This window comes from Ascaphus truei, chromosome 17 (genome assembly GCF_040206685.1).
Source record: "Ascaphus truei isolate aAscTru1 chromosome 17, aAscTru1.hap1, whole genome shotgun sequence".
NCBI classification, from domain to species: Eukaryota; Metazoa; Chordata; class Amphibia; order Anura; family Ascaphidae; genus Ascaphus; species Ascaphus truei.
Window position 1 is genome coordinate 5,645,589 of NC_134499.1, and position 16,525 is coordinate 5,662,113.

General features: G+C 45.5%; 1 protein-coding gene across 14 annotated transcripts in view; it reads right to left on the reverse strand.

Annotated features, from left to right (window-relative positions):
- ATP2B2 (ATPase plasma membrane Ca2+ transporting 2) overlaps nt 1–16,525 on the reverse strand; it is a 389,572-nt gene that overhangs the window by 98,230 nt on the left and 274,817 nt on the right. For 11 of the 14 annotated variants that reach the window (XM_075573778.1, XM_075573776.1, XM_075573774.1 and 8 more), the window contains 5 exons: nt 10,777–11,031; nt 10,464–10,589; nt 7,366–7,491; nt 3,535–3,567; nt 1,134–1,232 (listed from right to left, as the gene is read on the reverse strand). In XM_075573778.1, the coding sequence (XP_075429893.1) occupies nt 1,134–1,232; nt 3,535–3,567; nt 7,366–7,491; nt 10,464–10,589; nt 10,777–11,031 (639 nt within the window). The remainder of the gene's footprint in view (nt 1–1,133; nt 1,233–3,534; nt 3,568–7,365; nt 7,492–10,463; nt 10,590–10,776; nt 11,032–16,525) is intronic. The other 3 variants (XM_075573781.1, XM_075573785.1, XM_075573786.1) reach the window with 1 other exon arrangement.

The following is a 16,525-nucleotide window of genomic DNA, read 5'->3' on the forward strand; positions in this document are numbered from 1 at the left end:
TCATTCCTCAGGTTAACCCTTTCCCTTCCTTCCTCAGGTTAACCCTTTCCCTCATTCCTCAGGTTAACCCTTTCCCTTCCTTCCTCAGGTTAACCCTTTCCCTTCCTTCCTCAGGTTAACCCTTTCCCTCATTCCTCAGGTTAACCCTTTCCCTTCCTTCCTCAGGTTAACCCTTTCCCTTCCTTAGGTTTAACCCTTTCCCGCCTTTCTCAGGTTAACCCTTTCCCTGCTTCCTCAGGTTTCACCCTTTCCCTCCTTCCTCAGGTTTCACCCTTTCCCTCCTTCCTCAGGTTTCACCCTTTCCCTCCTTCCTCAGGTTTAACCCTTTCCGTTCCTTCCTCTTTTCTATTGTTACCTGAAACGAACAGGTCGAAAACGCTCAGGAAATCCCGGTATAAAGGAATGAAACATTCAATATCCTACGCGTTTTGTTTTTTAAATAAATCAGTTCTGTAGCAGTGTATAATACTTACTGAATTTAAAAAAAATCAACTCTGAATGTTATTTTTACTGAGTAATTATACTGAGCATCCTTTCATTTTTATTGCACACCAACCCAGCAGTGCAAGACCTTTGGAACACTTTCCTATTGGTGATAATTTGTTGCCAATGTTCCCAGGAGTTTGAGCTGCAAACTGTAACAATAGTCAATGTTACCTTAGAAACATAAGGATACATTGTAGCTGCTGAGTTACACTGCCTAAAGGATTGAATGAAACTAAAAGGCAGCCATTACGTGAACCCGGATCTTTGCTGAGCGATCACGAGAAAGCGAATCGATCGGCAGCTTAGGTCATTCGTTTTCAATAAAGGTAATCAAAGGCTGCATATATATATATTTTTTTTTTTTTAAAGTGTCACCAGTAGGGTTTTTAAAAGTTGGTCACAGTTACAGAGAGAGCAGGAGTAAGGCTCTTACGCAGGGTTACATCAAGCTCCGGTGCGGGGTATCAAACCCAATCCGGCGTTAACGCCAATTTAATGGCGCTTCACGCTGAATCTGTGCGTTACCCTATATCGGTGCTTGGTGAATCTTCCCCGTAGAGAAAAAGATACGTGCTGGATAGGAAGTGGGTTTGAACCTACGTGCGACAACAATGCATCATGGGAGAAGCTGCGTGCTCTTAACGTACCATTCACTAAGCTGGCATTTGCATTATCAATGGCGTTTGCCCCTGCGGTGCCATCGGGTGCTGCAGGAGGCGGGTGAGAGGGTGGATGGGTGGAGCCGACTGCGTGATCCAAATCAAAGAAACAAAGAGAGTGAAAATAAACCAAAAAAGAACAGAAATGCAGCGACAGGGAGTCAAGTCACAACATGGAATAAGTTAGACATATGAACTCAGGAGGGGGGATCTTATTATCGCTTTCTTTGTTTTATATATATAGATATGTGCATGTACAAATGGAGACTGGCTGAAGCGGTCACACCCTGGCAAGAATAAAGACATTTGCCCCGCACTCTTGCCAGACGATCCGCCAGATTAAATGACTTCACTGTAATACATCTAGTTTAACGGTGTAACCGGATTCAGTGTTGATGCATTACAGATTACAGGACGGGATAGGACACTATGGAGAAGAGCTGGGGTGGCCAACTGCAGTCCTCAAGGGCCAGCAACAGGTCAGGTTTTCAGGTTATCCCTGCTTCAGCACAAGTGGCTCAGTCATTATGACTGAGCTACTGATTGATCCACCTGTGCTGAAGCAGGGATAACCTGACCTGTTGATGGCCCTTGAGGCCAGGTATTAGGGATATCCATGCTTCAGCACAGGTGGTGCAGTCTTTGACTGAGCCACCTGTGCTGAAGCAGGGATATCCTGAAAACCTGACCTATTGGTGGCCTTTGAGGACTGGAGTTGGCCTCGATTCCCGTACAGTATCAGCTAAACTGGACACAACACGAATCTCATCAGAAACACTCAAAGGAAAAGCCTCCAAGTACAACATATAACTTTTAATATAATAACATTTTAAAAAGCAATTCATTAGACTAGGAGGTGTCTTTTGGGATTATTTCTGTATCCAGTTCAGCGTAATAGTTGATTATCTCAGATAGAACCCCTCCTTCTGTCTTCTCTAGCCGAGCGGGAAACCTCACTATAACTGAACCCTAAATTCACAAAGCTCTGATAAATCAGGTCAAATAACGGCCGGCTCTTCAAGCAGGAAGGCCCGTTATTGTCTCTAGTTAACGCCTTATTTATTAAGGTAATAATTAACCACAAATAACGGTTGTAATTTTCCTCATTAGAAGAGGGTTAACATCACATTATTTCAGGACAAGGGTGAGTTATCTTCAAGTAATGTGATGTTAATTAAGTCGTGGCGTTACTTCCATCCAGGTAGTGAAATAGGGTTTATACTAAGGAGAGGGGGTGGAGGGAGGGAGAAAGTAGAAGGGAGGGAGAGGGGTGGGGGGAAGGGAGATAGAGAAGGATAGAGAGGGAGATAGAGGAGGGAGGGGGTGATAGAGAGATTTAGAGGGGGGAGATAGAGAGGGGGAGAAAGCGAGAGGGGGAGAGAGAGAAGGAGAGAGGGAGAGATGGAAGGGGAGAATGAGAGAGGGGGGACACAGAGAAGGAGAGATATAGAAGGGCGAATTAGAGTGGATAAGATAGAGAGGGGGAGAGAGTGAAGGGGAGATAGAGAAGGGAAGAGAGGGGGAGAGAGAGAAGTTGAGAGAGGTGGAGATAGAGAGAATGAGAGGGGCAGAGATAGAGAAGTTGAGAGAGGGGGAGAGATAGAGAGAATAAGGATAGGGATAGAAAGAAGAAGGCGAGGGAGAGAGATAGAGAGAGGGGTATCACAGGTATCTCCCCACATGGAGTATACTATAGGTTAATCGATTTGGAGGTATATAAGTCAACGGGTACCCTCCTAAATTAGACCCCTCTCTCCTACCCCACACCCCCCAACAGACACCCCATTTCATTGGATGTGAGTAACGCCAGAGGAACAAAGGACGTACATACCGATGTGTTATTTCCATTGATAACCTTAACAGAGTTTGGTGAATAGGGAGTATTATATATTATATATATCTGAATATCATTCAGGTTGTAATCATCCTGTAATATCCTATATTTATCCTACAGAAAGCGGCCGTTACAAATAGCACCATGCTTTTTACGGGAGTAAATCCTGGTTAACGTCATGTTACCGGATGTTAATTTGGGTTAATATCCTGTTAAATAACGGAGCCGAGTGACCCTGGGCCTCTGCGTTGTTAGATGTACTGTATGTTGCTTACAGATTATTATTTTTAATGCTGTTCTGTTACTTTTAACATGTAGTATTTGCATTTGTTGATGGGGCTTCTGCAGGGACAGAAAGCTTTAAATTGAGCAATTCTTGGGGACTAGCAGTAAACTGAAATACTTGCAGATATTAAACTACAACTTGAACATAGAAGGCAAACTCGGCTTTTAACCAGCACATGTCCTATGTCCTCCTCCAGGACAGCGTCTCAGAACATCCTCATGTAGGAACCATGTTAATCTAATCCTAAAGGGTTATATTTCTTACACTACCTGGTAGCTGGGGTCCATCCGCCTTTTTCAAACCTGTGCGGTGATTATTAAAAACAAACAAAAATCAGATGTTAACAATGGAGACATGTTTAATGAGACACAGGTGTGTTTGATGCAGTGATAAATAGCATATGGTAAAATGGTTGCAGAGATACTAAAGACAGCGCCTTCAACATCCAATGGAGGCACGGTGAGTACCACCAACATCCAATGGAGGCTCGGTGAGTACCACCAACATCCAATGGTGGCACGGGGAGCACCACCAACATCCAATGGAGGCACGGTGAGTACCACCAACATCCAATGGAGGCTCGGTGAGTACCACCAACATCCAATGGTGGCACGGGGAGCACCACCAACATCCAATGGAGGCACGGTGAGTACCACCAACATCCAATGGTGGCACGGGGAGCACCACCAACATCCAATGGAGGCACGGTGAGCACCACCAACATCCAATGGAGGCACGGTGAGTACCACCAACATCCAATGGAGGCTCGGTGAGTACCACCAACATCCAATGGTGGCACGGGGAGCACCACCAACATCCAATGGAGGCACGGTGAGTACCACCAACATCCAATGGAGGCTCGGTGAGTACCACCAACATCCAATGGTGGCACGGGGAGCACCACCAACATCCAATGGAGGCACGGTGACCACCACCAACATCCAATGGAAGCACAGTGAGTACCACCAACATCCAATGGAGGCATAGTGAGCGCCTTCAACATCCAATGGAGGCACGGTGAGCACCACCAACATCCAATTGAGGCACGGTGAGCACCACCAACATCCAATTGAGGCACGGTGAGCACCACCAACATCTAATGGAAGCACGGTGAGTACCACCAACATCCAATGGAGGCACGGTGACCACCACCAACATCCAATGGAAGCACGGTGAGTACCACCAACATCCAATGGAGGCACGGTGAGCACCACCAACATCCAATGGAAGCACGGTGAGCACCACCAACATCCAATGGAAGCACGGTGAGCACCACCAACATCCAATGGAGGCACGGTGAGCACCACCAACATCCAATGGAGGCACAGTGAGCACCACCAACATCCAATTGAGGCACGGTGAGCACCACCAACATTCAATGGAGGCACGGTGAGTACCACCAACATTCAATGGAGGCACGGTGAGTACCACCAACATTCAATGGAGGCACAGTGAGTACCACCAACATCCAATGGAAGCACGGTGACCACCACCAACATCCAATGGAGGCACGGTGACCACCACCAACATCCAATGGAGGCACGGTGACCACCACCAACATCCAATGGAAGCACGGTGAGTACCACCAACATCCAATGGATGCACGGTGAGCACCACCAACATCCAATGGAGGCACGGTGAGTACCACCAACATTCAATGGAGGCACGTTGAGCACCACCAACATTCAATGGAGGCACGGTGAGTACCACCAACATTCAATGGAGGCATAGTGAGCACCACCAATATCCAATGGAGGCACGGTGAGTACCACCAACATCCAATGGATGCACGGTGAGCACCACCAACATCCAATGGAAGCACAGTGAGTGCCACTAACATCCAATGGTGGCATAGTGAGTACCACTAACATCCAATGGAAGCACGGTGAGCACCACCAACATCCAATGGAGGCACGGTGAGTACCACCAACATTCAATGGAGGCACGGTGAGTACCACCAACATTCAATGGAGGCACGGTGAGTACCACCAACATCCAATGGAAGCACGGTGAGTACCACCAACATCCAATGGATGCACGGTGAGCACCACCAACATCCAATGGAGGCACGGTGAGCACCACCAACATCCAATGGAAGCACGGTGAGCACCACCAACATCCAATGGTGGCACGGTGAGCACCACCAACATTCAATGGAGGCACGGTGAGCACCACCAACATCCAATGGATGCACGGTGAGCACCACCAACATCCAATGGAGGCACGGTGAGTACCACCAACATTCAATGGAGGCACGGTGAGCACCACCAACATTCAATGGAGGCACGGTGAGTACCACCAACATTCAATGGAGGCATAGTGAGCACCACCAACATCCAATGGAGGCACGGTGAGTACCACCAACATTCAATGGAAGCACGGTGAGCACCACGAACCACCAATGGAAGCACAGTGAGTGCCACCAACATCCAATGGTGGCATAGTGAGTACCACCAACATCCAATGGAAGCACGGTGAGCACCACCAACATCCAATGGAGGCACGGTGACCACCACCAACATCCAATCGAGGCACGGTGAGTACCACCAACATTCAATGGAAGCACGGTGAGTACCACCAACATCCAATGGAGGCATAGTGAGTACCACCAACATTCAATGGAGGCTCGGTGAGTACCACCAACATCCAATGGAAGCACGGTGAGTACCACCAACATCCAATGGAGGCATAGTGAGTACCACCAACATCCAATGGAGGCATAGTGAGTACCACCAACATCCAATGGAGGCATAGTGAGTACCACCAACATTCAATGGAGGCACGTGAGTACCACCAACATCCAATGGTGGCACGGTGAGTACCACCAACATCCAATGGAGGCATAGTGAGTACCACCAACATCCAATGGTGGCATAGTGAGTACCACCAACATCCAATGGAGGCATAGTGAGTACCACCAACATCCAATGGAGGCATAGTGAGTACCACCAACATCCAATGGTGGCATAGTGAGTACCACCAACATCCAATGGTGGCATAGTGAGTACCACCAACATCCAATGGAGGCATAGTGAGTACCACCAACATCCAATGGAGGCATAGTGAGTACCACCAACATCCAATGGGGGAATAGTGAGTACCACCAACATCCAATGGAGGCATAGTGAGTACCACCAACATCCAATGGTGGCATAGTGAGTACCACCAACATCCAATGGTGGCATAGTGAGTACCACCAACATCCAATGGTGGCATAGTGAGCACCACCAACATCCAATGGATGTTCAGTGAGTACCACCAACATCCAATGGAGGCACGGTGAGTACCACCAACATCCAATGGGGGAATAGTGAGTACCACCAACATCCAATGGAGGCACGGTGAGTACCACCAACATCCAATGGGGGAATAGTGAGTACCACCAACATCCAATGGAGGCATAGTGAGTAAAACCAACATCCAATGGAGGCTCGGTGAGTGCCACCAACATCCAATGGAGGCATAGTGAGTACCACCAACATCCAATGGAGGCATAGTGAGTACCACCAACATTCAATGGAGGCATAGTGAGTACCACCAACATCCAATGGGAGCATAGTGAGTGCCACCAACATCCATGGAGGAACGGTGAGTGCGCTACATGGGAAGCTTTACGCAAGTTGCTCTGCATGTGTTGTGTGGCCTGTTCTTCTGGGAATGTGATGCTATTGCCACGTGTGACACACACAGAGACATGTCCATATGGGAGGGAGAGGGGAAACACTAACGTTCCCAGGAACGTGTTTGTTAAAAATAAGTTTGCGCTGTTTGAAAGAAAAGACATCCAGTGACATAAGAAGACAAAAATAAGGACGTTTTCAAACAGGACAACAGCACAGAAACACAAGACTCAATGTTACCATTTGTTACCAATGGAGCTGCGTTCAATTTTGGTGCAATGCGTCACGTTAATGGGAGCAATAACGTCTGCAACATCTGTATAACATCTCAAGCCAGCTTCCTGAGGCCTGACACTTCCGCCCTCATCTGCAACACCTCATCCTAGACCTAGAGGATGGTCAACTGCACGTCTCAACTGAATGGTCAAAAAGCCCAGCTTTGGATAGAATCTGTAGGGTGTCACTGTGGAAGCCACTTACCTTTCTTATCCTTCTTTTCATCCTCTGCTTCACTTGCCCCTAACAAGGTGAAGATGATTCCGGTCTGAGAATTCACCCCCACAGCAGTTACAAGCATTCTTCCTGATCCCTCCATCACGTGAGTACCTGGGTGAAAAATGCAAAGAGAAGGTTAGAGCTGAGGAGGTCCCATCTTTGCACGGGGAGAAGTCTTCTCTGCTTAAACTCTTGGATCTACGACTGGGATCCTCTTTGGTGGCAGAGCTGGTGATGGAGCAATCTGTGTGTTATAAGTCACTAAAGGTGTACAGTTACCATCAAACAATATAAACAAATATATTATTACGAAGAAGAAAATGCAAGATGCCATTACAAATAAGGAAAGCACATTTGAATCTTTCTTCTCCTAGATGATATAGTTGAGCAATAAAAAATAATAGTTAGATAGATACTGGCTGCCATTGTGGTGGGAAATGGTCTTTCTGCTACTGAAGCCTACATCTGGGTTTCGAGCGTGAGGGGGGTTATTATTTATCGTTTAAGCGCCAACGTATTTCGTAGCGTGGTACAGTGGGGGGAACAGAGTGACATAAGCTAGAATGACTCACAAATAAGGACAGGCAAGCGCAAACAGATACAGGAGCTAACGAGGGACCTGATCTTTAGAGCTTACAATCTAGAGGGAACGAAGGGCAATGTTGTAACAAAAGGTATTGGCTGCTCATTGTGGGATGGAGTATATATCAGGATGGAGAATGTTTCATGACAGGGTATGGTCCAGCCGCACAGCTGATTCTATGAAGGTTTGGGGGTGCAGATGTTAGGGGGTGAATGCTGCATTTGCTAAGTCTAACCATACATTCCCTTTCCCCATATATAACCAGGTTAGATTTGAGGCTGGGTGAGCTGCTCTGTGAGGCTTTCGCTATCTGTCACTAGAATATTCCAGGTAGGGGAGGGTGGCAGAAGTGGAGATCTGCTTTTGTCTCCCGGCAGGGGATGACCTGATTCCTCAGCCTGACTCTAAAAGGGAAAAGTTAGAGGTGCATTTCTTCCACCGATGTATCTTCCTCTTTGTAGATATATAATTATTGCCTGGGGATTTTGCACAGTTATCTCATTAGTAATATAAAGCAGGGCTCAACTCCAGTCCTCAAGCCCCCCCCAACAGCTCAGGTTTTTAGGATATCTCTGCTTCAGCACAGGTAGCTCAATCAGTCCCTGCTTCTGCACAGGTGGCTCAATCAGTCCCTGCTTCAGCACAGGTGGCTCAATCAGTCCCTGCTTCAGCACAGGTGGCTCAACCAGTCCCTGCTTCAGCACAGGTGGCTCAATCGGTCCCTGCTTCAGCACAGGGGGCTCAATCTGTCCCAGTCTTCGACTGAGCCTCTGATTGAGCTACCTGTGCTGAAGCTGGGATATCCTAAAAACCTGACCTGTTGTGGGGAGGGGGCTTGAGGAGTGGAGTTTGCCCCCCCTGATATAAAGCACGGCTACTACAAATGATCTGCTTTAATTACACCTCTACTTTAAGCAAAGCCACTCTCCTACACAGTCTATGTACATATGATCTGATATAACAGCTGGTGCTATATAATCCTACATGTTTTATTCTGGTATAACAATAGAGAAAGAATACAGAGGGCGCTAGACTGACAGTATACAGTATGTACAGAGAATTTCTCATCTTCTGAAATCGTATAACCTCTCTATTATGTAGGAGACCACCTGAAAAAATAAAATAAAAAATGAATAAACAAAGATAAAAACAAAACAAATGAAATATGTATGTATGTAAGTATGTATGTATGTAAGTATGTATGTATGTAAGTATGTATGTATGTGTGTGTGTGTATGTGTGTATGCACGTATATATGCATGTATGTATGTATGTACAGTATGTATGTCTTTCTTTATATAGCGCCATTAATGTACATACTGTAGCACTTCAATCATACGTGACAATCATATAAATAACAAATAATATAAATAAGTACTTCAGACATAAAAGTGACATGTAGGAAAAGGAGTCCCTGCTCCGAAGAGCTTACAATCTAATGTAAAAATGTCCAGTATTATAAAGAAATAGAAAGTCTGTCAGGCTGTTAATATTGCAGCCAATGGGGAGATGAAACCTCCGAGGTTATATTGTATTCTGGGTATGTTGTATTCTGGGTATGTTGTATTCTGGGTATGTTGTATTCTGGGTATGTTGTATTCTGGGTATGTTGTATTCTGGGTATGTTATATTCTGGGTATATTGTATTCTGGGTATGCTGTATTCTGGGTATGTTGTATTCTGGGTATGTTGTATTCTGGGTATGTTGTATAATGGGTATGTTGTATTCTGGGTATGCTGTATTCTGGGTATGTTGTATTCTGGGTATGCTGTATTCTGGGTATGCTGTATTCTGGGTATGTTGTATTCTGTGAATGTTGTATTCTGGGTATGTTGTATTCTGGGTATGTTGTATTCTGGGTATGCTGTATTCTGGGTATGCTGTATTCTGGGTATGTTGTATTCTGGGTATGTTGTATTCTGGGTATGTTGTATTCTGGGTATGCTGTATTCTGGGTATGTTGTATTCTGGGTATGTTGTATTCTGGGTATGCTGTATTCTGGGTATATTGTATACTGGGTATGTTGTATTCTGGGTATGTTGTATTCTGGGTATGTTGTATTCTGGATATATTGTATTCTGGGTATGCTGTATTCTGGGTATGTTGTATTCTGGATATATTGTATTCTGGGTATGTTGTATTCTGGGTATGTTGTATTCTGGGTATGTTGTATTCTGGGTATGCTGTATTCTGGGTATGCTGTATTCTGGGTATATTGTATTCTGGGTATGTTGTATTCTGGGTATGTTGTATTCTGGGTATGTTGTATTCTGGGTATGTTGTATTCTGGATATATTGTATTCTGGGAATGCTGTATTCTGGGTATGTTGTATTCTGGATATATTGTATTCTGGGTATGTTGTATTCTGGGTATGTTGTATTCTGGGTGTGTTGTATTCTGGGTATGTTGTATTCTGGGTGTGTTGTATTCTGGGTATGCTGTATTCTGGGTAAGACGAAAGTGTGTCCCTAAAACGTACAAACATTCAGGGCCTTACCAGACAGTAGCATCGGGTCTTTATCTACAGACTTGCGGACTTGGTCAGACTCTCCAGTTAAGGAACTTTCATCGATTTTCAGATCATTTCCTTGAATAAATAAGCCGTCAGCAGGGAGCAGGTCACCTGTTGGAGAACGGAAATGGTTCAAACCCTCTGTGTCCCATCCTAACAGGAATGGGATAATGGGATATCCATGGATCCCTCGTATCTACAATGTGCGTTCAGAGAGGCTAACTAGTTCCATGCTCACTATACTGTATAAGGAAGTTATACCTTATCTAAGCGTCAGCATGTTATTGGAGAAACTCACCATATTTTACTTGAGCAATGTCTCCAACAACCAGCTCAGCCACCGGAATCTGAATCACCTGACCTCCACGGACCACGGTGAATTTTTGCTCCTGTTCAATGCGGCTTTGGAGGCCTCGGAACTGCTTCTCTTTGCTCCAGTCATTGAAGGCAGTGACAATTACAACACAGACAACGGACAGGAGGATGGCAGCCCCTTCGATCCAGCCAGCTTCTGCTTCTCCTTCATCTTCTGATCCCGCTGCACCGCCACAGTCTGAAAAACCACCAGAGAACCTAGTCAATGTCTTCGAGCTTTGGCATCTGTAGACCCCGGTGCTAAAGGTTTATCAACAGTAACTAAGATGATACTCTTTACCCCTGAGAGCCATTTTCTTGCATACAGTCTGTTAACACTGTTCTGTGATGTTATAAGGTTTTCAGATGACAGGCACGATAAGGTTTGTAATGACCATTCATGGGTACAAGAGAAAGAGGGCAGACTTGGTGCGGTAAGTGGCTCGTCAAAGTCTATTGGGGCATATTCTAGTAGCGGCGAATTGTGCAAATCCGTGCGGAAAGAGCCCTTTCCGATGGGATTGGCACGCGGTGCTATTCTGTAAGCCCTTCTCGGTTTTAATTCCGGCTGTGCAAATCCGGGCGGAATGACCACAAAGGCTGAAACTCGCATTTTTGGACGGCCAGCTAAATTATACTAGCTCCGTTAAATGCAAAATGTAAAACCACGTCTAATAACTCGCATCTTGTTTTCTCGCCTCCTTCAAAGTGGCGAGATTGGTACTGCGAGTTCCATCCAGAGACGGATATATGGGTTTTACCGAGAGAGATCAAAACTCATATCAGCATACCCCGCCGGTCACACACTGGATAGAGCTCGCACCGCCTCAGGTCATTCCGCTTCAAAACCAAGTACAATCGCGGTGTTTTGGCTGTTAAACCACGGGGGTTTGTCACTTCTTATAGATCCGGTTTAAACCGTGCGATTTGCAATAGAAAAGACGGATTTTTGGCTACATTTAATCTGCTATTTATGACCGTGTCAAACTGCGCGGTTTTACAAGGTCAAACTCGCCGCTACTAGAATATCCCTGTGTTTCTAGCACCCCTTTAGAACTGGCCTCTCTAGGATTACACCAAGGATAATGCCCGTAGAGCTGTCAGCATTTCCTTGCACACGAGCACAATCAATGCTTTTGAGCATTAGAAATAACAAAGTTAAACAAACACAAAGAAAATCTGATCAGGACTTCACTGTACACAACAGCTGCATAGAAACAGCCATTACCCTAACAAGATGCATTATAACCCGGGGTGATTAGGGTTCAGGGGTCACTTTTATTGAAACAATACACTGGAGGTGAAGCTAAATATAGACTCGATGAAATCATTAATGAATCTTGATCTGCTTACAACACATCCCTATCTCTCTCTCTCCCGCCTGGTGCTGTAATATGCGGTGATCTGATCTCTCCGGCTGGCTTGGGCAGGCTGCCACGTCTCAGGTACGCCTCTCTGAAGGTCACCCTGGGAGCGAGGATTTAGAGCTTGCCATTAGATCGCACGGCTCGGTTGGGAGGGATAGTGGTATGAAATAAATCCTGCATTCGGTTCCCAACACAAAAAGCCAAGGGGCCATATTAGAAATCCCCAATCCCTCATTTGGGAGGACAGGGAGTTACGGAGGATCGGAAATTATACTAGTTGGGAGGCCGGCAAAGCTTCCACTCCTGAGCCATGATTGGAGTTCATGGTAACGTTTTGCAGTTGATTCAATTCTGTTATGGTAACTCCGAAACACTATGGGGCCTATGCTATAAGGGTTCATAAAACAAATCGCCGGGCCGTTTTCGCCGCCTGTTTTTGGAGTGTTGCGATCACGGTATTCATATAGTCTCGATTACCTGTGATAGCAAAATTCCCAAAATTCCCAAAACGGGCGAGTAGCCGGCGACGTGACGATTGCCTCTCTCAAAAGGCCTCCCCAGGCGATTTGTTTTGGACGGCAGAGAGTGCTGCAGAGAGAGCGCTGCAGAGAGAGCGCTGCAGAGAGAGCGCTGCAGAGAGAGAGCTGCAGAGAGAGAGCTGCAGAGAGAGAGCCACCTCCCTAGTGCCCAGCCGCTAAGGCAATGAAGGGGTTAAAACTAGACAGCCTGTTTCTTGGGGCAGAGGGCGTGAATGAAGGGGGTAGTAGTCCCAGGGTGGGTGCTTAGGCCTGTCTGGGTGGTTGCAGGAGGAGTTAACCCCTTCACTACCATAGCGGTGGGAACCGCTATGGTAACCAGTCCCGCTACTCACCGGAAGGCATAATCATCCATCCTTGGGGCTACTACCCCCTTCACCCAATACCTCTACCCCCAAGAACAAAAATAAACACAACAACCCTACTACCCCCAACAACCCCCCCCAAACACATACAGTACAGTAATGGGCAAAATTACTATTATCCACATATAGATAATAGTGCATTTGTCCATTATAAAATCAAACATTAGTCAGCCAGCATTAATAAAGTAAATAAAACGTTCACCTTACCCCTGCCATCATGAAGTCCTCGTCAGCATACCCCAGGTCCATGTCCTCCGATGCCAGCAAGAATACTAGAAAAAATACAATCTAATGGCCCCTAACCCTTTAATCACCATAGTGGTTAATAACTGCAATAGTAATTAAGGGTGTAACCCCTGCCCCCCGCTACTCACCTGGGAGGCCTAACCACCCACCCCGGCCCCACTATACCCACCCTGTACCCATTGATTGGCACAGTGGTATATCATACCCATATAATATGGGCATGATAAGCCACTATATCACTCAATGGTCAACCTAATAAAAATAATGAAGGCTAAAAATACAGCATATCCAAAGAAATACACAAGCACCTAAACACCCCAACAATAAAAGAACAAAAAAGCCACAACTACACTTCATTTACATTAATCTATCACTTTTTTTCTTTTTTTTTAAAGGATCTGACGTCATCTCCAAGGGAGGTATGTCACATCCTTAAAACCACATGGCTATAACACATTGTATTACAGCCAATGGGATTGAAGACAATCCCATTGGTTGCTGTACCATGTGATAGGTTACATTAGTTCAAAAAGATGTGACATCATCCCTTAAAATGATGTCACATCCTTTTGAACTAATGTAACCTATCACATGGTACAGCAACCAATGGGATTGTCGCGGTAAGAGAGCTTGCAGATACGCCAGGATTCGTAGGGTGAAGACTTCTAAAGGTAAGCAAAATATTGAATGTATGAAATTGTCTTTTTTCCCAGGTTTTTTTATTGTATTTATTTATTTTTATGTATTTGCTTGCCAATTGGCTGTTAATGTATTAATCTGTGCCCCTTTAGGGTACAGATAAATACAGTGACAGGCAATGCATTTTTTGGCAAATGCTTGTTTATTATTGATTGTTATTTTTTTCTATTTGTTTTTATTGTTTGGATTCAATTGTTTGGAATTTGGATGGCTTGTTTTAGTACATTTCAGGATTGGTTAACGTTTTTAATTAATTAATTAATTAATTGTTTTGTTGGCTAGTGGTTTTATTTATTTAATTGATTTGTTGGCTACTGGTTTAAATTAATTATTTGTTGTGTTGGCTATTGGTTTTATTTCTTTAATTGATTGGTTGTATAGATGTTTATTTATTTGTATTCTTATGTTTTGTAATAACATAATTGGAATTATTTTGCTGTTTTAGTGATAGATTAATGTAATTGATGTGTAGTTGTGGCTTTTTAGTTCTTTTACTGTTGGGATGTTTAGGTGCTTGTATATTTCTTTGATTGTTGTGTATTTTTGGCCTTCATTATTTTTATTAGGTTGACTATTCAGTGCTATAGTGGTTTATCATGCCCATATTATATGGGTATGATATACCACTGTACCAATCAATGGGTACAGAGTGGGAATAGTGGGGCTGGGGTGGGTGGTTATGCCTCCCGGGTGGGTAGCGGGGGACAGGGGTAACCCCTTAATTACTATAGCGGTTATTAACCACTAAGGTGATTAAGGGGTTAGGGGCCATTAGATTGTATTTTTTCTTATATTCTTGCTGGCATCGGAGGACATGGACCTGGAGTATGCTGATGAGGGCGCCCTTCATGATGGCAGGGGTAAGGTAAACGTTTTATTTATTTTATTAATGCTGGCTGGCTAATGTTTGATTTTATAGTGGACAAATGCACTATTATCTATATGTGGATAATAGTAATTTTGCCCATTACTGTGCTGTATGTGTTTGGGGGGGGGGGGGGGGGGGTTTAGAGGGGGGGTTGTTGGGGATAGAGGATGTGAGTAGTAGGGTTGTTGTGTTTTAAAATATTTCTTGTGGGTAACGAGGACGGGTGAAGTTGGCATTTGACCCTTGGTGGGTGTTTATACCTACCGGGTGGGTAGCGGGAGGGGTTAACCCCTTCATTACCTTAGCGCTATTAACTGCGACGGTAATGAAGGGGTTAACTCCAACCGCAACCCCCCCGCAAGGCCTAAACACCCACCAAGGGCCAAATACCACCTTCACCCACCCCCACTACCCACAATAAAGATGGCACTGGTAGTTTACCCCTTCATTGCCTTAGCGGTTAGCCGCTAAGGCAATGAAGTTGCCTGTAAATGCATTTTTATTGCATGGGATTCATGCCGGGGGTCTCCGATGCTGATATTAATGTGTATTAGCTCTGGAGACCCCCGGCATCAAACCAATGCAGGAAAAAAACATTTTTATTTCTAAGTCCTTTCTCGCCGCCTCTCAGCAGGTTCTCCCCAGCCTCACGCCAACTTTTCCTGGCATGAGGAATTTGGTAGAAACTCGCCATTATAGAGTCGCGGTTAGCCGCAATAAGATAATTGAGACGAGTTTCAGAACCAGAACCTACTAGAATTGCACGAGTTTCAGAACCTGACGATAAGTGGGTTATCGCCACTCACCCGGCGATTTCTTTTTGATGTCTGAAAAATTGGGCGATTTATGCCTTTATCGCCCACTTATCGAGGCTTACTGAATAGCAGTAGGCATTTTGGCCGACAAGTGCTCGATAAGTGGCTTATCGAGGTTTATTGAATAGGCCCCTTAGTGTTTTTCTAAGTTTTTTGATGACATGTAAGGAATCGGGGGCCACGTCCCTTGCATCGTGATCCCTCCTTACCCACTACCAGTACTGCAGCGGCGGCTGCTGCCCCTGCCCCCCGTCGCTACCCATGCCGCCGCCCAGTGCATACCTTGAACTCTGCCGCCGCCATCTTGGATTCTGGCACTGGTGTTACAGACTCTCAGCTGTGCTCTACTACTTCCTGGTCTCTCAGCCACTCACGAGCAGCTCCTCGACACGCCTCCGCCATGCCCCTCGTCCGGATTGCTCACTGTTGCTTTAAATATCCTGCTCTGCCTTCACTTCCTTGCTCTGCATAGCTTCTTGCTTCCTGTGTAGCCTGGAAACTGTGTCGTGCTCCTGTTTGTATTTACCCCTACAGATTCGAACCGGCTTGTCTGACTTAACCCTCTGGCTCCCGACTTCGGCTTACCCATCACGATGCTTACCTCTCAGACCCTTGGACACGGAAACGGATTTGACTACGGAACTCTCTATACTCCTGAACTCGGCAAGTACAACGACTATTCTAAATCTTAATCCAGGCCTGGCCACGCTACAACAACATACCGGACCCGCTCCCTCTGCTGTCGGTGTGTATATTCAACATCCCACCTCAGTACAGGGGACTGGCCTGGTCTGCGG